The sequence below is a fragment of the Zonotrichia albicollis genome, chromosome 6, assembly GCF_047830755.1.
Source record: "Zonotrichia albicollis isolate bZonAlb1 chromosome 6, bZonAlb1.hap1, whole genome shotgun sequence".
Taxonomy (NCBI): domain Eukaryota; kingdom Metazoa; phylum Chordata; class Aves; order Passeriformes; family Passerellidae; genus Zonotrichia; species Zonotrichia albicollis.
In genome coordinates, this window is record NC_133824.1 from 45007856 (window position 1) to 45031307 (window position 23452).

The window sequence follows — 23452 nt, forward strand, 5'->3', positions numbered from 1 at the left end:
CAGAAAATAGTGAAGTACTTACCATGTAGCCAAGTTGTAGCAGAGTGGGTCCCTTGTCTAATGCAATGCATGCAGTAATAGAGCATAAATGTTGCCAGAGCATTTCCCATAAGAATCCAGCTTCCTGTTCAAATAGTAGAAGCAATGTGTCTGTGGCAGGTGGAGCTCTGTCAGCTCAGCTGGGAACACACGTCGGATTTGATGAGGTCTGCCCTTCAAACAAAAGCACATAAAGCTTCACATAGCTGCAAACATTGACTCTGCTGACTGGGTTTGCTCTCTGAGACAGAATCAATGTGGGTAAATACAGCTCCTGTGGCTGTGCTCAGAGATGGGGATTTTACCTGCTTCATCTGCCCTGGAGAATTTTCCCCTGGGATTAAAACTTCTGTCATTTGGTTTTGGTGTACTGAATGGAGTCACTTCTGTCCAGAGTACAGCCAGTTTCAAAAGATGCTATTTCTGATTAAAATCTTTATTGACAAAGTCAGCTACAGACTTTTAAGAAATACATTATAGATTTTAGTGACTAAAAAGTTCAGTAATAAGCTGTAGAGCTTTGAAGGCTTCACTAAAGAAGCAGCATCAGATTCCCAAGGGAATTCCCAAGAATTCAGTGCTGCCACGCCAAGGACCAGCTCAGTTGCTAGAGCTGCTTGTACTTGTTTCTGTCAGCAAATCTTTGCCTTCTCAATTAAAAGTCTGTGTAATGATATGCTAGTCCTGAGGAACTCAGTTTGAAAATGTTGACCAGTAAACATTTATATTTAGAGACATCTCCCACAGGATGACCAGTGTTCCAAGAGATATGGTATTTAGCAGGTTAGGTTCAAATCCTGTTCTGCATAGCTAAAACCAGAAACTCAGCCTTTACTTGTCCCTGTGCAAGGTGAGTGCCCTCAACAGGTTAATGACTGTTTTGTTAGCTATTCCATGGACTAATAGATACTAACTGGAAACATTGACTGAATCTGTAGGACCAGCATTTACACTGGTGGTCTCCATACCATATGAACATCCTAAGCTAGGTTAGGTTTGGGAAGTGGTTTGGTATTTAGGATTTTTTTTGGAGGGTTTTTTGTTTTTGGGGTTTTTTTTTTGTGGTTTTTTTTTTTTTTTTTTTTTTTTTTGTTTTGTTTTGTTTAATTTCTTTTCTGGGATAGGAGATATCTCCCGTGATTTCAATTGTTTACTCCTTTTATATATATTTGCTCATGGTGTTTTAATGGGACTGAACTGGTGCAGAGGGTTAGTCAGGCTTTTCTTTTTAAAGGATTCCCTATAATGAGATACTTCCAGTACTCAAAAACCACCTTGTATTGAAAGCTATCTTGCAAATCCTTAGCTGAGTGCTGAGCACAGCTGAGCTGTGCTCTTACACATTTAGTGCTCTAAAATGTGAAGCATTTCTAATAGTTCTTTAAAACTGTATTGTATATATAGAAGCTGCTTTGACAAATTTTAAAATGTGTTTCATTTCAACTCCAAAGTATTGAAAATAGTCATTACCAGTTCTTTTTGATTTTATTTTATTTTTCAGATTACCCAGCAGCTGGAAGGGATCTGTTTGCAAGTGATTGGAACAGTTTTGCAGCAGCATGTATTAGGTATCTGTGCTTCTGCTGGTTTACTTTCAGAAGTGCATGGCATTGGCATGCTATTTACCTAGATTCTGTTTGTTTTAGAGTTCTACGAGGAGATCTTTTCCTTGGCTCATAGTCTGACCTGCCAACAGGTTTCTGCACAAATGTGGCAGCTTCTTCCTCTTGTGTTTGAAGTCTTCCAGCAGGATGGTTTTGATTATTTTACTGGTAAGTAATGTAAATAAATCAGGGAGCCAGAGGGTTTCTTGAATGCAATTTCAGCCATACAATGAATTGCATCATGTTGAAATCTTAGCAAAGCACTCAAGTGAGGTTACACTTAAAATATTTTTATTTTGCTGTTGCTGCTACCAGACTTGTTTTACTAAGGCATCTATGACTTGCAGGCTTATCTTGGCAAGCATTAAGCAAGAACTGTAATTATTAATACACAGATTTCAACCTGATTTTAATAGCACACAGATGATACCTAACTGTGATCATCCTTCTTTTTAACAGATATGATGCCTCTCTTGCATAATTATGTGACTGTTGATACAGATACACTTCTGTCAGACACAAAATATCTTGAAATGATCTACAGTATGTGCAAGAAGGTGAGTAGATTCCTGTGTGGTAACAAAACCTGCTGTCTCTGAAGAAATAACCATGTTCAACTGGGTACTTTTTTCCACAGCAGCTTTTGACTTCTGCTCTTTAAAGCATTTTGCTATCTAATATCATCTAAGATTCCTGAAATTAACTAAGTTATTGCAGAGAAATTTAAAGAGATTGCATCAAAATTTCAGATACATGCTTTTGGCAGAAGGGAAAAAGAAATCCTACACAACAAAAGCAGAATAAACAAAGCAGGTTTGGTGCAATACACTTTGTGCATATGGGCATGCAAGGCAGATTGCAAAACGTAGGTGGATTCTTCCATCTGGGATTTGTAGCCTCCCCATGGCCAGGATACACGTGTTGCATGTGTACTGAAGGTCTGACACCTGTGTGCTAAAGAAGTGTGCAGAGATGGAAGGTAAAGGCACAGGAATGGCAAGTTGTTTTCCCAAGTTTGTGCCTTGTCAGTGGTGAAAGCTGGGAGCAGAATGCAGTAGGTCTGACTCTGTCCAGGCACTTCTGGGCAGGGTTTCTGTCTTTTAATTTGTAATACTGGGCTTTCTTTGTCCAGTCAAATTCTAGAATATGCAGCTTTCCAGAGTGTTAGCACCATGTGAGGAAAGGAATACTTTTTTATAAGATATGTGTTAATGCTTTACCATCTCTAATAGTAAGATGTGGAGATTTCAGATTTCCACTCCTGGATATGGGGTGTGATGTCTATGTAAGAGCTTTGGTGAACTCTCAGCTGTGCTGCCCGTGGTATTTCCTGAGTAATTCTTTTGAAGATGTTTAAATATTACAGGGAATAACTATTTTAGTATTCTATAAATACTAGTGAATAACTCTTGCCAGCCTTTGTTTGAAAACAAGGTGCAACCAGGCCAATTAGGATATTTGTAATTTCTTGGAATCTTGTATATAAAATTAGCCTGTCATGACTACTTAGTGATTGGTGTTAGCGGAGCACAGTGGATTTTTAACATAGGTTTTAGGTATCAAAACCTGGATAGCCCGTTTTTGTAAATAAAACTTCTACAAAATTCAGTACATTGATGGATAAGGAAAGTTTTTCTTTCGTTTATGGAAATAATCCTTGGCAAAATGGCAGCTGATGCTTTTACAGTAACTGTGGTAGGCTCAGCATCCATAGAGCTCTTGAATATTTGTACATTTGGTTTGTTTTGCCCAATTCCAGCAGTTTCCAGTCCCTGGTTGTCACCCTGAGCCGTTGCTGTAGATCTGGCTGCTTCACTGATGGCTGTTAATGCTAGCATTGTTAGAGGGGGTATTTCATACCAGCTTTTCAAAGCAAAGCAGTGTATAGAGAATACTCCTCCAGGGGATACACCACCAGTAATGGTTGTGTTTCAGGTCCTTACAGGAGTTGCTGGAGAAGATGCAGAATGTCATGCAGCAAAGCTGTTAGAAGTAATTATTCTTCAGTGTAAAGGGCGTGGCATTGATCAGGTTGGTAATGACTTTGGTTGCTAAAACTAATACTTTTAAAATATTTATTGTGTAGTATGAATTGATTATGTATTAAGATGAGTTTTGTTACGAGCACTTCATGTGGTGCAACTGATAATCCTGTCAGTGTTACTCACTGACAGCACTGCAGAGAGTTCCTGCATGCTTTGGCTCCAGAATTTAGGACACTGCAAAACTGGTGTTTTTATGAGTCTGGAAGAGTGCCATCTGAGGAGCATCTTGGTTCTAAAAAGGCAATTAATTTCCTTCTAAGTTAATTCTAGTGAATATTTAATGAAAATTATTTTGTCAACCTCATAGCTTTGAAATAATGAAGAATGAAAATGAAGTTCCTAGAATCCAAATCAATATAATAGAGGGGCTAGGGACTTCATTATGTACATATGGTAGTTGGAATTTGAGAGATAAATAAGTTGATTTTTCTGGACTTTGTAGTGTACACATTTTCTGTATTTTCCATTTTTAATATACAAGATTATAGAACCAGAAGTTACATTTGCTGTGCAGGATGTCACAAAATCCATGTGATTAAATATTTTCACATTTTCATTTCATCTTTGTATCTGACTTCTGCTGGCAATTCAAAATGACTCAGTTTTATGCCATCTGTGTTTATGTGCCACACTGCTGAAGTACAGAATGGCAAGTTTTATTTTCGATCACTGAGTGTGAATGTTCTCACTGTCCAGTGCATCCCCTTGTTTGTGGAAGCTGCCTTGGAGAGACTGACCAGAGAAGTGAAAACCAGTGAACTGCGAACCATGTGCCTCCAGGTTGCCATAGCTGCTTTGTACTACAATCCTCATTTGCTATTAAACACCTTGGAAAATCTTCGTTTCCCCAATAACGTGGAGCCTGTCACCAATCACTTCATAACTCAGTGGCTTAATGATGTGGACTGTTTCCTGGGGTAAGTGCTTGTACTTCTGGAGATGATTCTCTGTGGTACACCTGTGTATGACCTGCTTGGAAATCCTGACAAAACGTGAGACTGTTCTACTCTTCTGTTTTGTAGACTCCATGACAGAAAGATGTGCGTCCTTGGCTTGTGTGCTCTTATTAATCTGGAGCAAATACCACAGGTTTTAAATCAAGTTGCTGGGCAGATCCTGCCAGCTTTTATCCTTTTATTTAATGGATTGAAAAGAGCATATGCCTGTCATGCAGAGCATGAAAATGACAGTGATGATGATGATGAAGCTGAAGATGATGAGGAAACAGGTATGGAGACAGAACCTTTGTTGTTATTTTGTATGTTTCATTTTTTTCTGATGGAGATACTGAGTTCCTTTGTGAAATTTTTCTGAGTACTCTAATTCCAAAAATGAAGCACTGCAGTAGAACACTGGACATCTTTTGACAACTTTTAAGTAAATCTGTATAGTATATATAGTGCACAGTATATATTACTTTCTGCTCTCTCATAAAATCTGACTTCTTCCAGGGCAGAGTTAGAAGAGCTCCCCCCTTTCCGGTCTGCACAGTATTGCTACCACTTCCACTGCCTGTTTTACTTAATTAGCCACATTTCTAAAGAATTGTTCTTGACATTTTAAAAATAAACTTTTGTTTGTTTATAATTAACTCAGACGAGCTTGGGAGTGATGAAGATGACATTGATGAAGATGGTCAAGAATATCTTGAAATTCTAGCGAAACAGGCAGGTGAAGATGGAGATGATGAAGACTGGGAAGAAGATGATGCTGAAGAGACTGCTTTGGAAGGGTATTCCACAATTATTGATGATGAAGATAACCCTGTTGATGAATATCAAATATTTAAAACAATTTTTCAGAGTAAGTAACTGTATTTCTTTTCCCGGCCAATAAGTTACACTTCAGCTTTAGTGTACACTAAAGTAACTAGTGTTCTAGTTCTAGTGTAACTAGAACCTGTTCAAAACTTCCAAACAGGCTTTCCAATATGGCCTTGAACCACTTCTTTCTTTGGAAAGGAGATGCCATTGTTAAACTTCTGTAGCAGAGGGAGTTGCTTGAATGAATTTATAGTGGTAGGGAAGAGGTCAGAAGCTATACTGGTGTTTAAGCGTCTTGAATTATGTAACCATAACAGAATATGACTCTGATGAAAAGGGCAGTGAGTGAGTAAGGTTGGAGCTGTAGAACATTTTAATCAGCACTTTCCTTTTGCTTGTGTTTTGTCTGTGCTGCAGCAATTCAGAACCGTAACCCTGCGTGGTACCAGGCTTTGACACAGGGCCTGAGCGAGGAGCAGAGGAAGCAGCTGCAGGACATCGCCACCCTGGCGGACCAGCGGCGGGCAGCACACGGTACTTGCACCTCACACACACACCACCTCCTGGGCCTGCCCTGTGCTCGCACCTCACACACACACCACCTCCTGGGCCTGCCCTGTGCTCACACCTCACACACACACTGCCTCACTGCCTCCTGGGCCTGCCCTGTGCTCACACCTCACACACACACCGCCTCCTGGGCCTGCCCTGTGCTCACACCTCACACACACACTGCCTCACTGCCTCCTGGGCCTGCCCTGTGCTCACACCTCACACACACACCGCCTCCTGGGCCTGCCCTGTGCTCACACCTCACACACACACTGCCTCACTGCCTCCTGGGCCTGCCCTGTGCTCACACCTCACACACACACCGCCTCCTGGGCCTGCCCTGTGCTCACACCTCACACACACACTGCCTCACTGCCTCCTGGGCCTGCCCTGTGCTCACACCTCACACACACACCGCCTCCTGGGCCTGCCCTGTGCTCACACCTCACACACACACTGCCTCACTGCCTCCTGGGCCTGCCCTGTGCTCACACCTCACACACACACTGCCTCACTGCCTCCTGGGCCTGCCCTGTGCTCACACTCACACACACACCGCCTCCTGGGCCTGCCCTGTGCTCACACCTCACACACACACCGCCTCCTGGGCCTGCCCTGTGCTCACACCTCACACACACACCGCCTCCTGGGCCTGCCCTGTGCTCACACCTCACACACACCGCCTCCTGGGCCTGCCCTGTGCTCACACCTCACACACACACCGCCTCCTGGGCCTGCCCTGTGCTCACACCTCACACACACACCGCCTCCTGGGCCTGCCCTGTGCTCACACCTCACACACACACCGCCTCCTGGGCCTGCCCTGTGCTCACACCTCACACACACACCGCCTCCTGGGCCTGCCCTGTGCTCACACCTCACACACACACCGCCTCCTGGGCCTGCCCTGTGCTCACACCTCACACACACACCGCCTCCTGGGCCTGCCCTGTGCTCACACCTCACACACACACCGCCTCCTGGGCCTGCCCTGTACTCACACCTCACACACACTGCCTCACTGCCTCCTGGGCCTGCCCTGCCCTGGGGGCTCAAGGAGCATGAAAGTGACACTGAGGATGATGATGATGATGGTGTGCTCAAGGAGCACAGAACAGGCCTTGCAGTCAAGCCTGACAATGGCTCCACCAGAACTGGGTTGTTAGAAAGCTCTTAGAATTGCCAGTCTCCATGCACAAACTGGGTGGCAATACCACAGGTGAGAGGAGTGCTAGAAACACCTGGGAGGTAGCCAAGGAAATAAAAGCATATTTGTCCTAATTTCTTAGACTTGAAAACAATTTATTTCATTACCTGAAGATAGTTGAACTCCAGGTATGTTAACAAACACATCAAGTGGCTGATGATTTCCTGAGATGTCACATAGTCCAGCTGGGATAGACAAGGATTCTGTGGGTAGGAGAATACTAAATTATCAAAGTAGTACCATCTGTGAAGCCACATCATTAAGCCTATTAAGTATTACATAGAATAGAGATTTTTAAATCTTTATTCAGTTTATATTTTTTTTTCTTTTTTCCTAGGTTTTCACTTTGGAGCATAAGCCAATATATATAACACTCTTAAGTCAAGACTGCATGTTGAGGGATCAGTCCAGCCTCATATCCTGTGTCTTAGTGAGCAGCAGTTGCTACAGCTGTTTCAAAACAGAAATTCATAAGTTTTTCAGTGAAAATATTGGTAGTAAGAATACACATTTTATAAGTGCTTTTTATGAGAGAGCAGCCTAAATCACCTCACAAAGCTTGTTTGGGTCCAGAATGATCCAGTTTTAATGATTATAAATTACAGTTTCACTGTGATTCCTGTCAAGCAGTAGACATTTTTTGATGTAATTTATACTCCTGCATTTTATGGAGACAAAAGAGTTTTGAGGTGTATGTTTGGTTGGTTGGTTTTTTTTGTACTGTTTTTTGTAGAGAAGTTGTAAAGTTTAACTTAAGCAAGCATATCCCTTTGGGAAATTCTTGCCTACTATGACAGAACACTGATACTACATTTAGGCTACTTACCACACATGGGGACATCCTACTAGAAGGATTTGAAATACAGTTCTCCCTTATTAATGTAGCTTAGAAGAATTTCCATATGCTGACAGATTTGTCTTCTGTGGAGCTGTGAGGGATTCTCCCCCCATGCTCCATTAGCCATGGCAACATCTTTGTGGCTTGTTTCCAAAGAAACAGCCAAAATGCACATTTGCCAGATAATATGAGCTGACCTGCATTCCCAGAGAGATTGCAACTGTTCTGATGTAGGAGAAAGCTCTAAGACCAACATAAGGCATTACTAAGTTGTTATCTTGGCCTGGGAATAATACAAAGCCACCTTCTGCATTATCTAGGTTGTAGTAAAGGTACAACCTAAATTACCAACCTGATTTTCAGTTGTCCATGTATTAGAGCTTGTTAAAACCAGTTTACAGTAATCTCTGTCCTACAGCAGTGTTTGAAGGATGGTAAAACCAAACACCGTAACAATCACTGGTAGTTACAGTGATGGATTTGTGCACCTCATATGTCTAAAGATCTTAAGTTCTGGTTGAAAATGAAAAGGGATCAACTTGGTAGTTTTCTCTCAGAATTAGGTTTTGTGGTCTAGTAACCTAAAGTCCAAATGACCTGCTTGGGTAGCAGCATGTGTAAAAAGGCTTTTTCTGGTGCTTCAGTGGTGGTTTCTGCTTATATTGTTGAATTGAGATAGGAACACCAAAAATGTAGCCAATATCTGTGTACTGCTTTGTTGCATGCGCTCTGTTACTGATTAGACTGCAGTCTGTTGATGTTAACCAGAAAGAATTGTGTGCCTGTTACCAAGTTTATAAGTGCAGTATTCTTTCTGGTCCTGTTTCTAAAGTACAGTCATGTCCAGAAGCTAAAGTGTGGGCTTTTTAAGGTACAAATTCATGAAAGCATGGTGGTAACAATACTGAGAAGTTCAAATAAGTGAATAGTCAGTCCATCTGTTCTGTGGGGCCTGGCACATGTCCACTTGTGGCTGCTGGTTCCTTGGTTGGGTATCCCCAGGTTAAACCTGTATCTCTGAGAGACCCAAAGGGGTCAGACACAGAATCTTGGTCTGTCTTCCCCCCTACACACACACTAAATCTTCTTCCTTCTGTTTTTTGTTTTGTTTTAGAATCCAAAATGATCGAAAAGCATGGAGGATACAAATTCAATGCTCCAGTTGTGCCAACTTCATTTAATTTTGGAGGCCCTGCCCCAGGAATGAATTGAATTATCACTTTTCCTGCTACTGTGTGATTGTAGTGAAGAGCTTGTGTTCCTCCCAATAGTGGTTCCAGAACTGGTTCATGTTATCTACAACTCACTCTAAACTAATTTATAAATAGATTGGACAAAGCCCCAGAAGTGGGACCTGATCATTCAACCTGATACTGGAAAGCAAACCAGAGGTTTTTTTGAAGATAGGAAGAATCTGAATTTAAAGCTTCAAATGACACACGTTGGAGATCGGAAATCAAGAGGGGATGTCGTGAAGACAGCTTTTTTTTTCTGAGGAAAAAAAACTAGACACGGGCTGCAGGACTATTTAAAATGTCTCATTTACAGTACAAGCTAGAAGGCAGACTTTAATTTTTACACCTGTGGCAGTATGAGTATTTGCCCAGTTTCTTTCCCTTTTATCCCTACTACTGGGTGTCTATTCTTTTAATGTAAATAAGATAAGGTAATCAGATAGCCTTACTTAATCTTCATCATTTCCATTTATCAAGATTGTTCATATGTAGAATATTGGACACTTAATGTAGCACTACATAACTGATAAATCTGTAAATGAATTAGCACTTTCATATTGAAATAAGCCTGCTAGCCTATGTACAAAAATAGCAAAATGTTTGCTGTTTATAAAAATAAAAAATAAGGGATGTATTGGGGAAAATAATTTCAAGTTATTAATTTAAAATGAACTAGCAGTTTTGTACCTGGTGACTTGGTGGTGCAGTCACCTCTGGTTGTGACTTGAATTCGGATATGTAAAAAGGGGTTAGTGATATTTCATTGCTGCTAAAGAAAAAATAGCAACACCCTCCATGTCCTTTGTTTTTTTTAAAGATCTCACTGTATGAGCTAGAAAATGGAACAAATATGTACTGTAAGCACAAAGAAAAGTTATCCTCTCTAAGGCAGGTAAATGAGACGTGAAGTTCTTAAAGTCACTTGAAGTGTGTGGGTGAAACACCTACACATGCAATCTATTAAAAACCAGTGTCATTGGCTGATCTGGGCTATGGTATATGTAAATGCAATTTTTTTCCCCAAGTGTGCAGAATATTCTTTTTCCAGATCATGGTAGTGCAGGTGCACTACTCCTGCATTTCATTCCCCCTCTTTTTGCACTTGCAGCATTAGTGTGTGCTGTTGTCTGCCTGATCCAGACAGTGTATTTGAAGTTTTGCCAATCTTTCAGTTTTGAAGCCACAATTTTCTTCCTTCGAAGTTGCTATAGTAACTAGTATTTTAGCTAGAGAGGCAAAATACAGTTCCCTCTGGGACCACTATCAAAACCACTGTATGAAGAAGCCAGCAGGGAGAGGCTGTGAATGGGTTGGCTTAAATGCCCCCTTTTTCTTTTCTAAAAGCAAATCCATTGGCGGTTGATCTTGCCTTGAGATCATTGGTGTCAGGTCTTTGAAATCAAATGTTAGGGTTGTTTTGTTTTTTTTTCTTTAGGCTGTTTTTATATAAAAATGTCACCTGCTGTTACAATTGATATTAAACAAGCTACCTTAATTTAATGTAAGCCTCCAAAATTTAAATACAGGTTAAAAATAAACTGAGTTTTTATCTGTAAAAATGAAATGCACATATATATATATTATGATACTCAAAATGCAGTCTTCAGAAAATTGGTCTGTGTGGTGTGGTTTTTTGCATCAGCAGATTAGCAGCATTTGGTGGTGCTTTGGGGTTTCCCTGCTGAGCTGCCCAGCCCCAGGCTCTGCCTGGCTGCAGCAAAAGGGGACAAGGTGGGACACGGAGCCCTGGCCCAATACCAAAGGGACACTTGAAAAGCAAAGCACCCGAGGTGGAAAAGCCTGACTGCAGAAGCCTTGGATGGGAATATCCATCCTCGTGGTGGTGTGATACCTGGGGTGGTTGCTGTGCATCCTTAGGGGCTGCACAGAGCAGAACTCACTGGGGCTTTGTGACTGTAACTCATGGACACTTCCAGACGTGCCCCAGCCCCCAGGGAAGCTCTAGACAGGGTTTTATTTTTGTAGAAAAAGCTGACAGAAGTGCTTCCAGCATGCCTTCTCCTTGCATTGCTTGGGAACACCCAGTTTGACAAATCATTTCTGAGCATCTGCTGGTTGGGTATCTGCTTAGCTTCGCATGCATCCTATAAATGCAGGAGAGGCTTTGAGGGCAGAGGAGCCATTCTGGGCCTTGTGGCAGAAGATGTGACAGCAGCAGTGAGAAGGCTTCATGTATAAGGCAGATGACAAAACAATATGGGGAGATCACCAATTTTAGTGCTGTTGTCAGTTCTGGAACAATTCTATTTTACAAGTCAAGGGAAGAATTTTACCTTGGTGTGAGGAATACAGTCTTACTTCAAGGGTGCTTTTATGTGTCACTAGACTGGCTAGCAAGGAGCATATTTTTTAAGAATGGATCTAGAACTTTGCTTTCCTTTGCTCCAAGAAATGTATTTATATAAATTGCAAAACAATTTTGCATTGTTGTTGGTGGTGATAGCGCATTTTGTGATGCAATATATCGATTTCAGTGATACACATATGTCAAATTAAAAGCTGATCTTCCTCCTAGAACTTGCACTTATCCATTCCATTTTCAAGGATAATGCAAGTCTAAAGGAAGAGCTGGGAAATTTAAAGCCTCTGGTTTTTTTTCTATTATGGAAGATCTCCTTGGATTAATAAACATCTAAAGCAAATCCTTATCTTCACTTATTTCAGTGTGGTGTTTTGAATGTAGCTGTATCCTTAGAGTCCTGCTCAAATTGCACAGCTCTCAGGTTTGTATTTCCCTCCAAAATATTCCAAATGTAAGGCATAACCAGAGTTCTCTTCAACTGTGTTAAATATAAAAAAGAGGTATTTTTTTAAATGCTGACATACTGGGTTAATATTTTTCCCTTAATCACTGTCTTCAAAGAATTATGAATATGTATCAGCCTAGCACCACAAAGCTCTATTCCAATCTCCTGTAGCCTAGAACTGTTACTGAAAGATTTGTCAAGTCTGCAGTGGAATAATTACTATCTGCCAATAAACATGCAGGTGATTTTAATTATGTCTAGTAATGGATACCTGACAAGTTTTAATGGTTATTTTTTTCTGTGGAACCTTCTACATAGCCAGAACGAGCCAGGTGGAAAAGCTTTGTCTGCTGCTGATTTTCAGTTACTTTTCAGTCAGTATGTAACCTTATCTTAAATGGTGTGTCACTGGTTTGTGTATTTCTGCTTTTTCATAGCGAACTGCTGATGGTGGAAAGAAAGCACTTCAGAATGGGAAGCAGAGATTGCCATATTTTGCAGAGATTATAATAATCTATTATTGGGAGTTGGCAAATCAGAAACAGGATTTTATCTTGGGTATTTCACTGCTGCTGTACCTCGAAACAAACTGATGCCTGCAGCTTAGATTTGGCTTAACATTTAAAATAAAGAAATAGTAAACTAAATTAGAAAAATTGTTGGCCATTAGGCCTGTTAGGGAATAAGGGTTTTTTTTTTTTTTTGGCTTTTTGTACAACCGCAACAATTTTGGACTGCAAGAATTTCAAACTATTTTTCTGGAGCAAGATGTGGGGTTTTTTTTACATCTCTCATGTTCAGGAAGATTTATAAGTCCATCAGAGCTGGGCTTACTGTCCCATCAATGGGAATAATTCACGTCAACTTCACAACAGGGTCTTATGATAAATCACCTACGGAATTAACCGTAACACGCTTTGCTTGCCTTACACTGGGAGCTCTTGAGCTATTTATTACACGTTTCCATACCTAAAAATCTCCTAAGGACAACACTCCCAAGCACAGCTTTAAGCACAGCGTCCTTGTCCCTCAGAGCCGCTGGAATGGCAGCCGGAGACACCGCGGCAGGAGGCCGGCAAGGGAAGGGCAGAGCGCTCGCCGGCCCCGGCCCGGCCGTGCGGGCCCGCGCACGGCCCAGGGGAGAGCGGATGGCCCCGGTGGTGCCGGCTCCGCTCCCCGGAGGCCCGGGGGCCGCAGTCGGTGCCCTCCCGATGCCCTCCCCGTCCCCGGCGCCTCAGGCGCTGCCGGCGCGCGCCGGGGGAGGGCAGGAAATGGCGCCGCTCCCCGCTGGCGCGCGGGTGCCTCGCTGCCCGCTGCACAAAATGGCGGCGGCCCCGCGCCCGGCACAGCCGCGTCGCCATGAAGCCGCGGGGCGGGGCCGCGGGCGCGCGGCCAATGGGCACCGGCGCGCGGCCCGCAGGAGGCCAATGGCGGGCGGCGGCGGCGGCGGCGCGCGCAGTGCGGCCAATGGGAGCGGCGGAACCCGGGCTGCCGGGCCCCGCCCGCGGGGCGCGGGGCGGTGCCGGGCGGGCGGGCGGCGCCGAACGGCCGTTTCCTGTCCTGGTGCATGGTGGTCGGACGGAGGAATTGTTGGAAAATTTCTCGGCGAGGTTCGTATATAAATGTGCTTTTACCCAGTGTGCCTTATGCTCCCTCCGCCATCTCCGGACGGGGCCGCCGCGCCGCGCCCGCCGCGCCCGCCGGCGGTGCTCGGGGAGGCGGGTAGGGGCAGCGGGGCGCGGGCGGCACCGAGGCGAGCGGCAGAGCCGCGGCGATAAAGCCGCTCCGCTCCGCGGGGCCCGCCTGGCCCCTCCCCGCCCGCCGGGCCCGCGAGGGTCCCCCGGGCCGCCCCCCCCCCGGGCCCGCTCGGCGCTGCATCACGGGCGGGGGGCCAGGGGGGCGCGGGCCGGGGCGCTCCGGGCCCCCCGCCCGCCGTGCCTCAGTCGGGGGGGCTCATCAATTTTTGCATTTTCCCCGTTGTTTGGTTTTTTGGTTTTTTTTTTCCTCTATTATTCAAATACACGTTTTTTGTTGCTATTATTTTCCGAAGGTGGTATTTCCATGCCGTCGGCCGCCGAGCGGTATTAGCAGCCCTGGCCGGGCCCGCGCAGGCTCCGGCGGCGAATCCGCTGTGCCCGCCCGAGCCGCGGGGCTGCGGCGCGGCCTGGCCGCTCTCTCACGGGAGGGCTTCTGGCGCCGCCGGCCTCCTCAAGCCCTGCTGCTCTACTGCATCGCCTCGCCACAATGCAAAAGCGTCTCAGCCATTTTCTTTCTTTTTTTTTTTTTTTTTTTTCTCTCTCTTTCTCTCGTTCCCGTCATGTTTTTGGGGTTTTTTTTCCCTCTAGAACTTCTAATAGAACGGGATAACGAGAAGCTGCTCCTCTATAATAATGGCCTGCAATAATGCAAAGATTTTTATGTTGTTTTCTGATAAGGCCTTATTTGTGGTGCTTTTTCATGCAGAAAAAATAACGTGTCTCCTGTACAAGTTTAATTTTTTCTGTTAAAAACAGAGCCGCTCAATCGCATCCTTTTTAAATTTTAAATTTTTTAAGGTTTCATTTTGAGCTATTGGAGAATTGCATTTTCCATCATATGCAGAGTGATATCAGTATTTGTAAGGAATGTTATTTCTAGTCCAGTGACATAGGAACTGCAACCTTCCAGTCATTCAGACATTTCTTCTTGTCTTACCGACAGTGTGCATCAAATATTGTCTATCAGCTGTCTTTGCAGACTGTATACCAGATATTTCTGTTGTAACTTCTAGGTACCTGAAAAATGAAATTAGATTATGCTTAACTAGCAGGTTTTTAACATACACATGATGGATAGTTAGCTTTGTGCGTTTGCCATACGGCTTTAGAATGGCAGAGTACGGTGTAGCCGTGTTTTCATGGCTCGTTTCTTTGTATTTTGCATTAATGCCTTGAGCTTTCAAGCTGTGTTTGTGTCAAAAGCGATTTGTCTGTATCACTGTAGAAAAGGAACCTCAGGAATATGTGGTCAAATAGATGATTGCTTTGGTGATGGATTGCAGCTTAAATGAAATGCAAAAATAAACATTTTGAAAGAGTCTTGAGAAGTGTATTTCAAATGGATTTAATAATTTATTTAAACTATTCTTGTTGTAATTAATTTTTTCATTTGTACTACCCTATCTGAGGAAGAGTAATTTTGTTTTATATTAGTGTAAAAGAACTTGAGGTAGAAAGTCACACTGACTTCACTCTTGTCTTCATTCTCGTGTAGCTTTTAATGCTTTTCTCAGGAGACAGGCACAGATAGTCAAGTGATGAATAGTCCCTGGTAATAGGTAACAAAAATAGGCTGTAAATTAGTTTTTTCCTTAGACTATCTCCAGTTGTGTGCTGCTGCTCCGTGCCATCCAGGAGAAGGGACTTGCCACGAGTTTGAGCAGTGGCCAGCTCCAAGCGCTGGCTGTTCCCCTGCAGCTTTGTGGGATGGGCACAGGGATAATAATAAGGACGAGGGTTCCTCGGCTTTAGTTTGGTCGGGATGGCTTCATTTGCCCTACGGGATGTTGCTCTTGCCTTGCTATTGCTCATCATCTTCACCTGAAGAGTTTGGCGTTAACACATGCTCAGCGTAGGCGGAGTCCTTGAGAAGCACTGTTGCGTTTGGGGAGTCGTTAGCAGGCACCTCTGAGGCCAATTGTCTTCCAAAGGGCTTGGATTAGTTTGGATGGGTTTCTACACACACAGATAATCAGGGCAATTCTTCCAGTTCCAGGCCTTACAATGGCCAGAATGCAAATATTCATGAGGAGGGTGGGACCCATCTCTGTGCTCTTGTAGTTACTCTTTTCCCGTCTGCGTTTTGGCTTGTGCCTGCTTCCCTGGCCATCCCGTGATGTGTCCTGTAACTCCTGTGCCGTGTGTGTTCATAGCCCAGCACCCGGGCCAGTCTTGCCTGGATGCTCACTGCCTTTTCCCCTGGGTTGCTGCCACATCTCTGCAGCTCACCAGCGGTGCTTTTTGCTCAGCATTAATTGGGAACAGCTTGGGGTTTTGTCTCCTCTGTGAGAGGAGATCAGCGCACCTGGTAACGGCAGTGAATTGGGCAGTCTGTTCCTGTGGCTTGTATCACCCAAGATCCCAAGAGATGGGGGGGAAAGTTTCTGTTTAGCTTATGGATCCCTAAGATACACAACGATCCGAACCGATGGATCCTCTTGAACCCAGGAGTTGAGCTCTGAAGTGCAAATTCCTGTAACCCGAGGTGTGCACAGCTCTCGTTCTGAGCCGTGGGACAGCGGTCTGAGCCAGGTGTCTCTCCCCATGGACACCACTGCTAGGCAGGAGGAAAAGGAAGCCTGGGGACCCATCTTGGCACTCCACTGGGGTTTATGGGTTTTTTTTGCCTGTACCTAAGTGTAACTTCATCTTAGTTTTATTTACTGAAGGGATTATGATTTTGCTTCTCCCCCTCTGTGCTCCAGGGATCATTAATCAGTTACTCCAAACCAAATTGGGCTAAATTAGTAGATGCTTCCAGAGACTTAAATGTTCTGGGCTACATGGCTGGTTTTTAATTGTATAGTGGGACTGTACTTTGCTCCACCAAGATAACACTTGTTAAATAAATGAAATTTTCAGTTTCAAAGGGAATTTACAGTTCCAGCAGGTTTTGCAATTTTCAAGGTTGACATTAGAGTTACACTTAAAACTACATAAGACTTACCTCGATCTGTATTTAATGTCTGCAGAATATTTCCCTCTGTACACACTTGAGCAGAAAATTGTGTTACATGCTTTATACTTTTGGTCTTCAATTCTGATGACAGATTAGAATTGGAAGATGGGTCTGTATTTGCAAGTTAGTTGGTTTGCTCATATTTTAAGTATATTCGTACATAGTTAATGTGGTGCTGCACAGAGTTTTGTAGGATGTATTTCAATGTGCTGTGTTCCAATTTCTGTTTGTAATCTGGTTTTGGCAATCCAGCAGGCTGTCCCTTTAGCTCCTGAAATACAAGCCTGTGCTAAAGCACTGCCATTAACTGTCATGGCTAATGCTGATACATCTGTAATGCACTTACCAGATTGCTAATTAACTCATAGCCACACAAAACAACCCACTCAAAATTCCTTTCTTTGTTGGTAGTCTCAGTGGATTTGCAGGATTTGAAAGGGCATGGCCAGGATTCATTTGTTTTGGTGATGTAATTAAGAGACTTTTGTGGTTGCTTGACAGTTAAAAAGTTAGGAGTCTGTTTGGCATGAAAGTAAAGCAACAATAGAAATAGTAGGTCTCAGTTTCTTTCAGATTTTTAGCCCTTAACTGTACATCTAATCACCAGATGTTGCCAGTTTTATTTAAAACGCCGATATAACTGGAGGTTTTATGATTTAAGGGATGAGTAGCCCCATGAAGTGTTTCAGAAGTTAACTTTATATATTTTTTTGTGTAAATAGGCATCACTGCTCATTCCTAGGAGTGACTGAGATGCAGTTGTGACGTGCATCGGCTGGATGCCTTCTGCATATGTATTTTAGCTATATATACACTTGATGGTAAAAACAAACCAAAAGCCTATAGTTTTAAAACCACACTGATTCGTCTGTTAGGGGCATTAAATCTGTTTCCATTTATACTTCCAGGGTGAAAATCAATTTGGAATTAAATGCATTATCTCACTAACATGTGCTGTAAAATTACTTTAGGATTGGGGTTTTTTTTGTTAACAAAGGTTAATCATGTTCTGAGTTTTTTCAGAAAATTAGCTCACCTACCATTCAGCTTTTTTTCTGAGTGTGCATATTAGGATTAGTTACCCAAACCTTTTTTGCCTATTAAAACACACACAGGTAATTTATTACCAGTCAGTCTGCAATAAAGAAATGGGATTGAGGTTCTTTAGAAAGGAAGATATGTCTGAGCACTGATAATACAAATTTGGCCAGGAGAGAAGAAATGAACGAGAAATACCGCCTGCATGGAGAGAAACTTGATGGGCAGTTTGGGTAGGTGAGTTCTGCAGTTGCATTTGCAGTAGGTCTGCAAGGCATTCCATGCACACAGCCCAGCATTCCTAATGATCAGGGATGTTTCAGGCATGCTGGAATCTGGTGTTTGGGACAGATTATATGGGTGGCTCTTCCTCCAGCCAGACTGCTGCTGCTGTGTACTACTACAGCTAATAATAATAACCGAGTCATTAGCATGCTGCTCATTGACCAGCTGCATTAATATGGTTTTTTGTACTTAATTAATATAAAAGGTTGGGAACCCTGGTGTCTATACCTCTGCAAACAGTGCTGCGTGGGTCTCAATTGCTTGTCAGCTTCCATGCAGGATTTTTGGAATTGGCTCTGTTGGAAGCTCCCGGATCTGTTTCAGACCTCTGGCTTAGTAAGCCATGCTGCTGGAATGGGGCACCCAGGGCAGATGTGGTCATGGAACTGGGTGTTTGCTGTGAGCTGCTTGTCCCAGAGCTGCAGAAGGAGTTAGCTTCTGTCAGCACTGCTGACAGCTCAGTGTTGCTGGAACTACTCTGGCCTCCTTTCATTAACCAGTAATTTCTTCTCTAATATATTCAAGAAATGTGTGAAGTTAGAAGTCATATTTGGGATCAGCCTGAGTGTTCTCACATGTGTAGGACTTGTTGGTGGGTGACTTTCTAAATCTTCCTGTGTTTAAATGCCGTACCTTCAAAAATAATAGCAACCTTCACATTCCCACAGAATGAAAATACACACACATAATCTTATTAGTTAGAGTAAGGATTTGTAAATATTCTTTATTTGCACTGGTTAATCCAGTTTTCTTTTTATATCTATAAAATGCAAGCATTGATATCAGACCATACTTTTAACAGTCACAATTTGTAGATAGCATTTGCTCTATAAACTGTATGGAAATGGCTTTTGGGGGAAAAAGACTGCTGGAACATGAGGTAATTTTGTCAGGCTAAATGTGGTTTCCACTGCTCACACTTAAGTCAGACTGATGTGTGGTTAAGGCAATGATAAATTTGGTCCTGCATTTATTTTTTGTTTCTGAAGAAATACCAAACACTGTGGTGCTGAATTAGTCTTGAACTGCATTATTATTAGGATGTATCTCTTGTGGAACAGAAACATTGAAATACTGTAAAAAGAATAAAAAGGAGTCTTGAGTTTGACTGCTTCAGGGTGTGTATGTTGTGCTTGTGCAGTTGATAGTGCTCTTGCTCTTGGTCAGGTTTTTCTGCAGGACCAGATTTAGGGACTGTTATTTATTATTCACAACACTTCTTTACCATGTAGGAAATTAGAAAGTGATTGTGTGATTTGCTGTGAAATTATCTGAATCCAGCTGATGTTACCAGATTCTGTAGGAGAGGTTTATATTCTGTATTTCAGCCTTGTTTCCATTTTATACTGTGGATGATTAATGTGGTGGAAATTGCTGTTTAATTATGTTTTGCCTTTATAAGAGACTGGAGAAAATACAGTAAAAGCAATTGAGATTATGTGAGAAATCACATAACAATTAAGAAGTTGTGTTTACTGAAAGTCAGTCTGACTGACAACAGCACAAACCCCAATTTTTCAGTGCAGTAAAATCCTGGAAAAGATAAGGGCTGTTGATGAAGAAGGAAATCCCAGTCTCCTGAAGTGTTTGATCAAAGCACCCACAGGATCTAGATTAAATTTCTGACCCTGTTACAGATTTCTGCTTAATACTGGAAAAGATTATCATGCAGCTACGTAGGGGAGCAGAGGTAAGATTGTAAAAAGAGTCTTAGTTCTCCTGTGTCTATTTCTGAGCTTAAAGATGACAAGTGACTTTATGTAATTAGTGGGGGAAGAAATGCTAAAAGTCTTCTTGGGTTGCCTGAAAAAACTTTGTGTGGAATAGTCAGTTTTCCAGTCTGTCAGACTTTCTTTTGCACTGAGACTCAGGAGGCTGTAACACAGGAATTATCAATTGAAGTGTGTTTAACCCAATTGTTAATTATAGGTACTATTTTTCTGTTTTCACACATTTGTTGCTCATACTAGTTTTGTGAAATTACTGCTATTTGCAATCATATCAGTTGACAACGACCCTAAGGTAGGCAGTATTTAATTCAGAAAAATCTTCATAATGTTACACTGCGGACATACTTGAATTGATTTTGGGATCCAGTTTTGTCAAACATAGGAATACACTTTTCTTAAATTCCTTAATAAAAGTTTCACTATTATGAGGCTATGTATTATTTGCCATATTACCCTTCTTGATTGGTTTTTTATTGCTGTTTTTATAAGTTTTATAAAATTACAATGGTTTTGTACATTATTTAGAAGTGTATTAAAATAAAAGTGATGTTTCCTTTCAAATGAAATAAATGCATATTATTTCAAACTTCTCAGTGCTGTCTGCATGAGGGGAGTGAACAATCACAAGGTTGGTGAATGTCTAGAGTAGCTTTTTTCCTGTCATTCTTTCCCAGTTTGCACATTCTAAGTTTGTATTTGTAACAGTAAATTTTCTTCCATGCCTGCTATTACAAACTTTATTCTATTTCCCATTAATCATCCTCTTCCCATTAAGCATCATCTTTGTCTCTCTAAGGAGTTTCTGCTACTGTCTCTGCAGGATTTTTCCTTTGTCCAGCAGTCCAGTTATTCTTTAAATTGCTAATTTCTGCTTTTTTCCAGCCACACTGGGCTGTCCTCTCAGCTGCTGGAGTTCCCAAGTGCCCCAAACCCCCTTTCTGCCCCAGAGCAGCCATGGCCTCTACCTTGCCCTCTGCCAGCTCTCCCCTTGCTTTTCAGTTGCCTGAATCCCACCTGCTGTTTTTTAATTGCTGATTCCTAGTTTTTAGTGGAGATTCCTGTTTCCAGCTGCTACATTGAGTTTACATAAAAACCTTTCTTCTAACATTGCATCTTTTCTCCAAAACGAGTGATAGCTCCCAGAAAATTCTATTTGTTTGCGTGTTGGTGAAGGAAAAATTACAGGAGGTGCTCTGTAGATAGGCGACTTCTTGAAAAAAATTATTTGTTTTTAACTGTCCTTTCCCCCCTCACATTCCTTTGGTTTCCAAGTATGGAGAATTTAATGTGTGCCTATTTTTTTTTTTCTGTTCAGATAATTTGTAGGGGGTGATGGCTTGTTTTTGATTTGTTGTGGTTTTTTTATTATTTAATAAGAGCTTGCACCTCTATGTTTTGCTGGATGCTGTTGAAGGCATGGATCAGTGCTAGAGAGGAGGTGGCTGCCTGTGCTTGGACACACTCTTCAGTTCAGAGATTTTCTGCCAGATTTTTTTGCCTCAGGCTGATCTTTTGAGAAGTGTTTGAACCATCTCAAAGAATGGTAAGGTTTTCTCTGCATGGATACCATAGACATGTTTTGGTGACTAATCATGTCAGGAATGCAGGATACGTTAGTGTCCTTGTGAAAGTCTGCCCAGATATCGTCATTGATGCGCCTTTGCAAATTGACAGTTGCAGCTTGCCTGGGATCTGTGAAGATTTGCAAGAGTTCACAAAGTCAGCTCACAAATTTTCACTTCAGTGAGTGCTTGGTTTCTGAGCCTGGACTTGTCTTTTCTGTAAGACAGCTCCTGAGATGGAGCAGGCCCCACGTGTGTCAATCTTGCCAAGCTGCTATGTGGGCTCCACCCCAGGGATCCTGGCTTTTCCTAAAAATGGTTACTTTAGCTGCCTTTAACTAATGAGCTGCAGTATTTGAAGTGGGTAAAGGAAATCTCTCCTAGATTTTCATTGACAGAACTCCTGGCAGACAGGAAATTCAAAGAAAGAAGCTAACTGATGCAAAGGCAGAGGAATAAAAGCAATGATGAATTAGGGAAAGCTGGTGAGATTCAGATTGAAAAAATGGTGGAGACAAATTTGATGGAAACTGAAGAGAGTGACTCAAGTGGAGGCAAGGAGGAGATTTGAGTTTGGTGAAAACCAACTGGTTTTGAAAAAGCCAAGCAAATTATAAAGTGTTAGGAGAGTAGATTTTGCAGGGTGGATGATACATGAACAGCAAGGTGATGCTGTTGTAGATGTATGCATTATTGAAATGATTACCAGAGAGCAGGTGAAGTTGGAAGGACTTGCAGAAATTTATCTGGCTCAGGCTTGATCAGAGCAAGTCCCATTTGCCCAGGTTGCTCAGAGCTGTGTCAAGGTGCTTTGAACCTCTACAAGGATGGAGAGTCCATACCTGGCTTGGCAATTTGTTCCTGTATTTGATTACTCTCACCAGATGACATTGTGACATCATTACTTCTGACAGATTGATCCTTTTCTCTGCAGCACAGCCAGCTCTGCATCTGTCCTTCCTTCCTGCATCTGTCCTTCCTGCCCTGTCTGGCTAGTCAGTGTTCTCCAGTGGGGAGGAAGAGGAGAGCCTGGAAGAGCAGCACATCTCAGTCACTTTGGCTGAGGGCTCTTTTCCCTGCACAGCAGTGTCAGAGCAGAGCTGCTGTGTCCCTGCAGAGGGAGTCTCAGCTGGGGATGGTGTTTGGGGGGACCCCAGTGCCCCAGCCTCTTACGGGGAATGCAGTTCCAAGGTGGGTCTGAGCATGAGCTGGTGGCACAGAAAGGGATAGACAGTGCTGTGAGGGGGTCACAGAGCAGAGCAGCACCAAGAGAAGACTTGGAGACTGGTTGCAGAAGGAGTTGGTGTGGGCATGGAAGTATTTTATATTGTTCTGAGGAGAAGGATGGGATTAGAGGCATGTCCTGGAAATTTGGTATCTAGGACTGAAGGAGAAAATTGGTACAAGGAGAAGGGATGGAGCTGTGGATAAAGAACTTAGTGGAAGGACAGAGGCTTGAGAAAAGGCTATGTTGGAAGTGACCATTGAAAGGAGCTGCACTTGGGAGAAACAGGCTGCATTGCTGCTGAGTTCTTGTGTGAGGTTGTAAGATTGACCAGATCCTCTGGAACTGGAAAGTTGTAGCCGTGGTTCTGTGTGCAGCAGTTCCTTCAGCTGTTTTCAGTGTGTGTGAGTTGATAACGATGCTACAGTAACAAACACTGTGAAACAATTTAAACAAAAACTATTGCTCCTGCAGCCCTTGAATGTATCTGGCATTAGGTTTATTTTCCTTCCAAAGTAGCTACTCACCCCTTAAGCCATTAGTTCTGCTCAGACTCAGAACTCTGCAGCTGTCTGCATGGACTGCCTCCCTCACTGCTGTGCTGGATAAAAGTCCTTTTGCTGCTAGATTGTTGTTGAGGATTTCTTGGTTTTTTTGTTTGTTTGTTTGGGTTTTTTGGGGGGGGGGGGAGTGGTTTTTCTCTTTTTTTTTTTTTTTTTAACTGCAACAGTTTTCTGATCTTATTTGCTGCATAGTCCATGAATGCTGGGCTGCTTTGCTTCTGTGCCTGCTCAGGCTGACTCTGTAGCTACATCATGATTGATTTTTGGTTTGTGAGCAAACTG

General features: G+C 42.8%; 2 protein-coding genes and 1 long non-coding RNA gene across 8 annotated transcripts in view; 2 read left to right on the forward strand and 1 right to left on the reverse strand.

Moving 5' to 3' along the window:
* The window catches only part of IPO7 (importin 7), a 35542-nt gene extending 23590 nt beyond the window's left edge, over positions 1–11952 (forward strand). Inside the window, exons 17-25 of the mRNA XM_005486648.4 lie at positions 1541–1607; positions 1686–1811; positions 2103–2200; positions 3579–3674; positions 4385–4605; positions 4711–4916; positions 5285–5491; positions 5869–5985; positions 9163–11952. Coding sequence (XP_005486705.1) covers positions 1541–1607; positions 1686–1811; positions 2103–2200; positions 3579–3674; positions 4385–4605; positions 4711–4916; positions 5285–5491; positions 5869–5985; positions 9163–9260 — 1236 coding nt within the window. The 3' untranslated portion in view covers positions 9261–11952. The remainder of the gene's footprint in view (positions 1–1540; positions 1608–1685; positions 1812–2102; positions 2201–3578; positions 3675–4384; positions 4606–4710; positions 4917–5284; positions 5492–5868; positions 5986–9162) is intronic.
* On the reverse strand, positions 30–13369 carry LOC141729385 (uncharacterized). Its single transcript, XR_012580875.1, has 3 exons — positions 13021–13369; positions 7318–7413; positions 30–213 (listed from the first exon to the last, which is right to left on the reverse strand). It is a non-coding gene; the product is annotated as an uncharacterized LOC141729385 (long non-coding RNA).
* Positions 13370–13527: 158 nt separating this feature from the next.
* The window catches only part of ZNF143 (zinc finger protein 143), a 37818-nt gene continuing 27893 nt past the window's right edge, over positions 13528–23452 (forward strand). For 2 of the 6 annotated variants that reach the window (XM_074543421.1, XM_074543423.1), the window contains exon 1: positions 13528–13661. The gene's annotated coding sequence lies outside the window, so the exon portion shown is untranslated. Of the gene's footprint in view, positions 13662–13697; positions 13774–14343; positions 21364–23452 lie in introns of those variants that run through there. The other 4 variants (XM_074543422.1, XM_074543425.1, XM_026793116.2 and 1 more) reach the window with 2 other exon arrangements.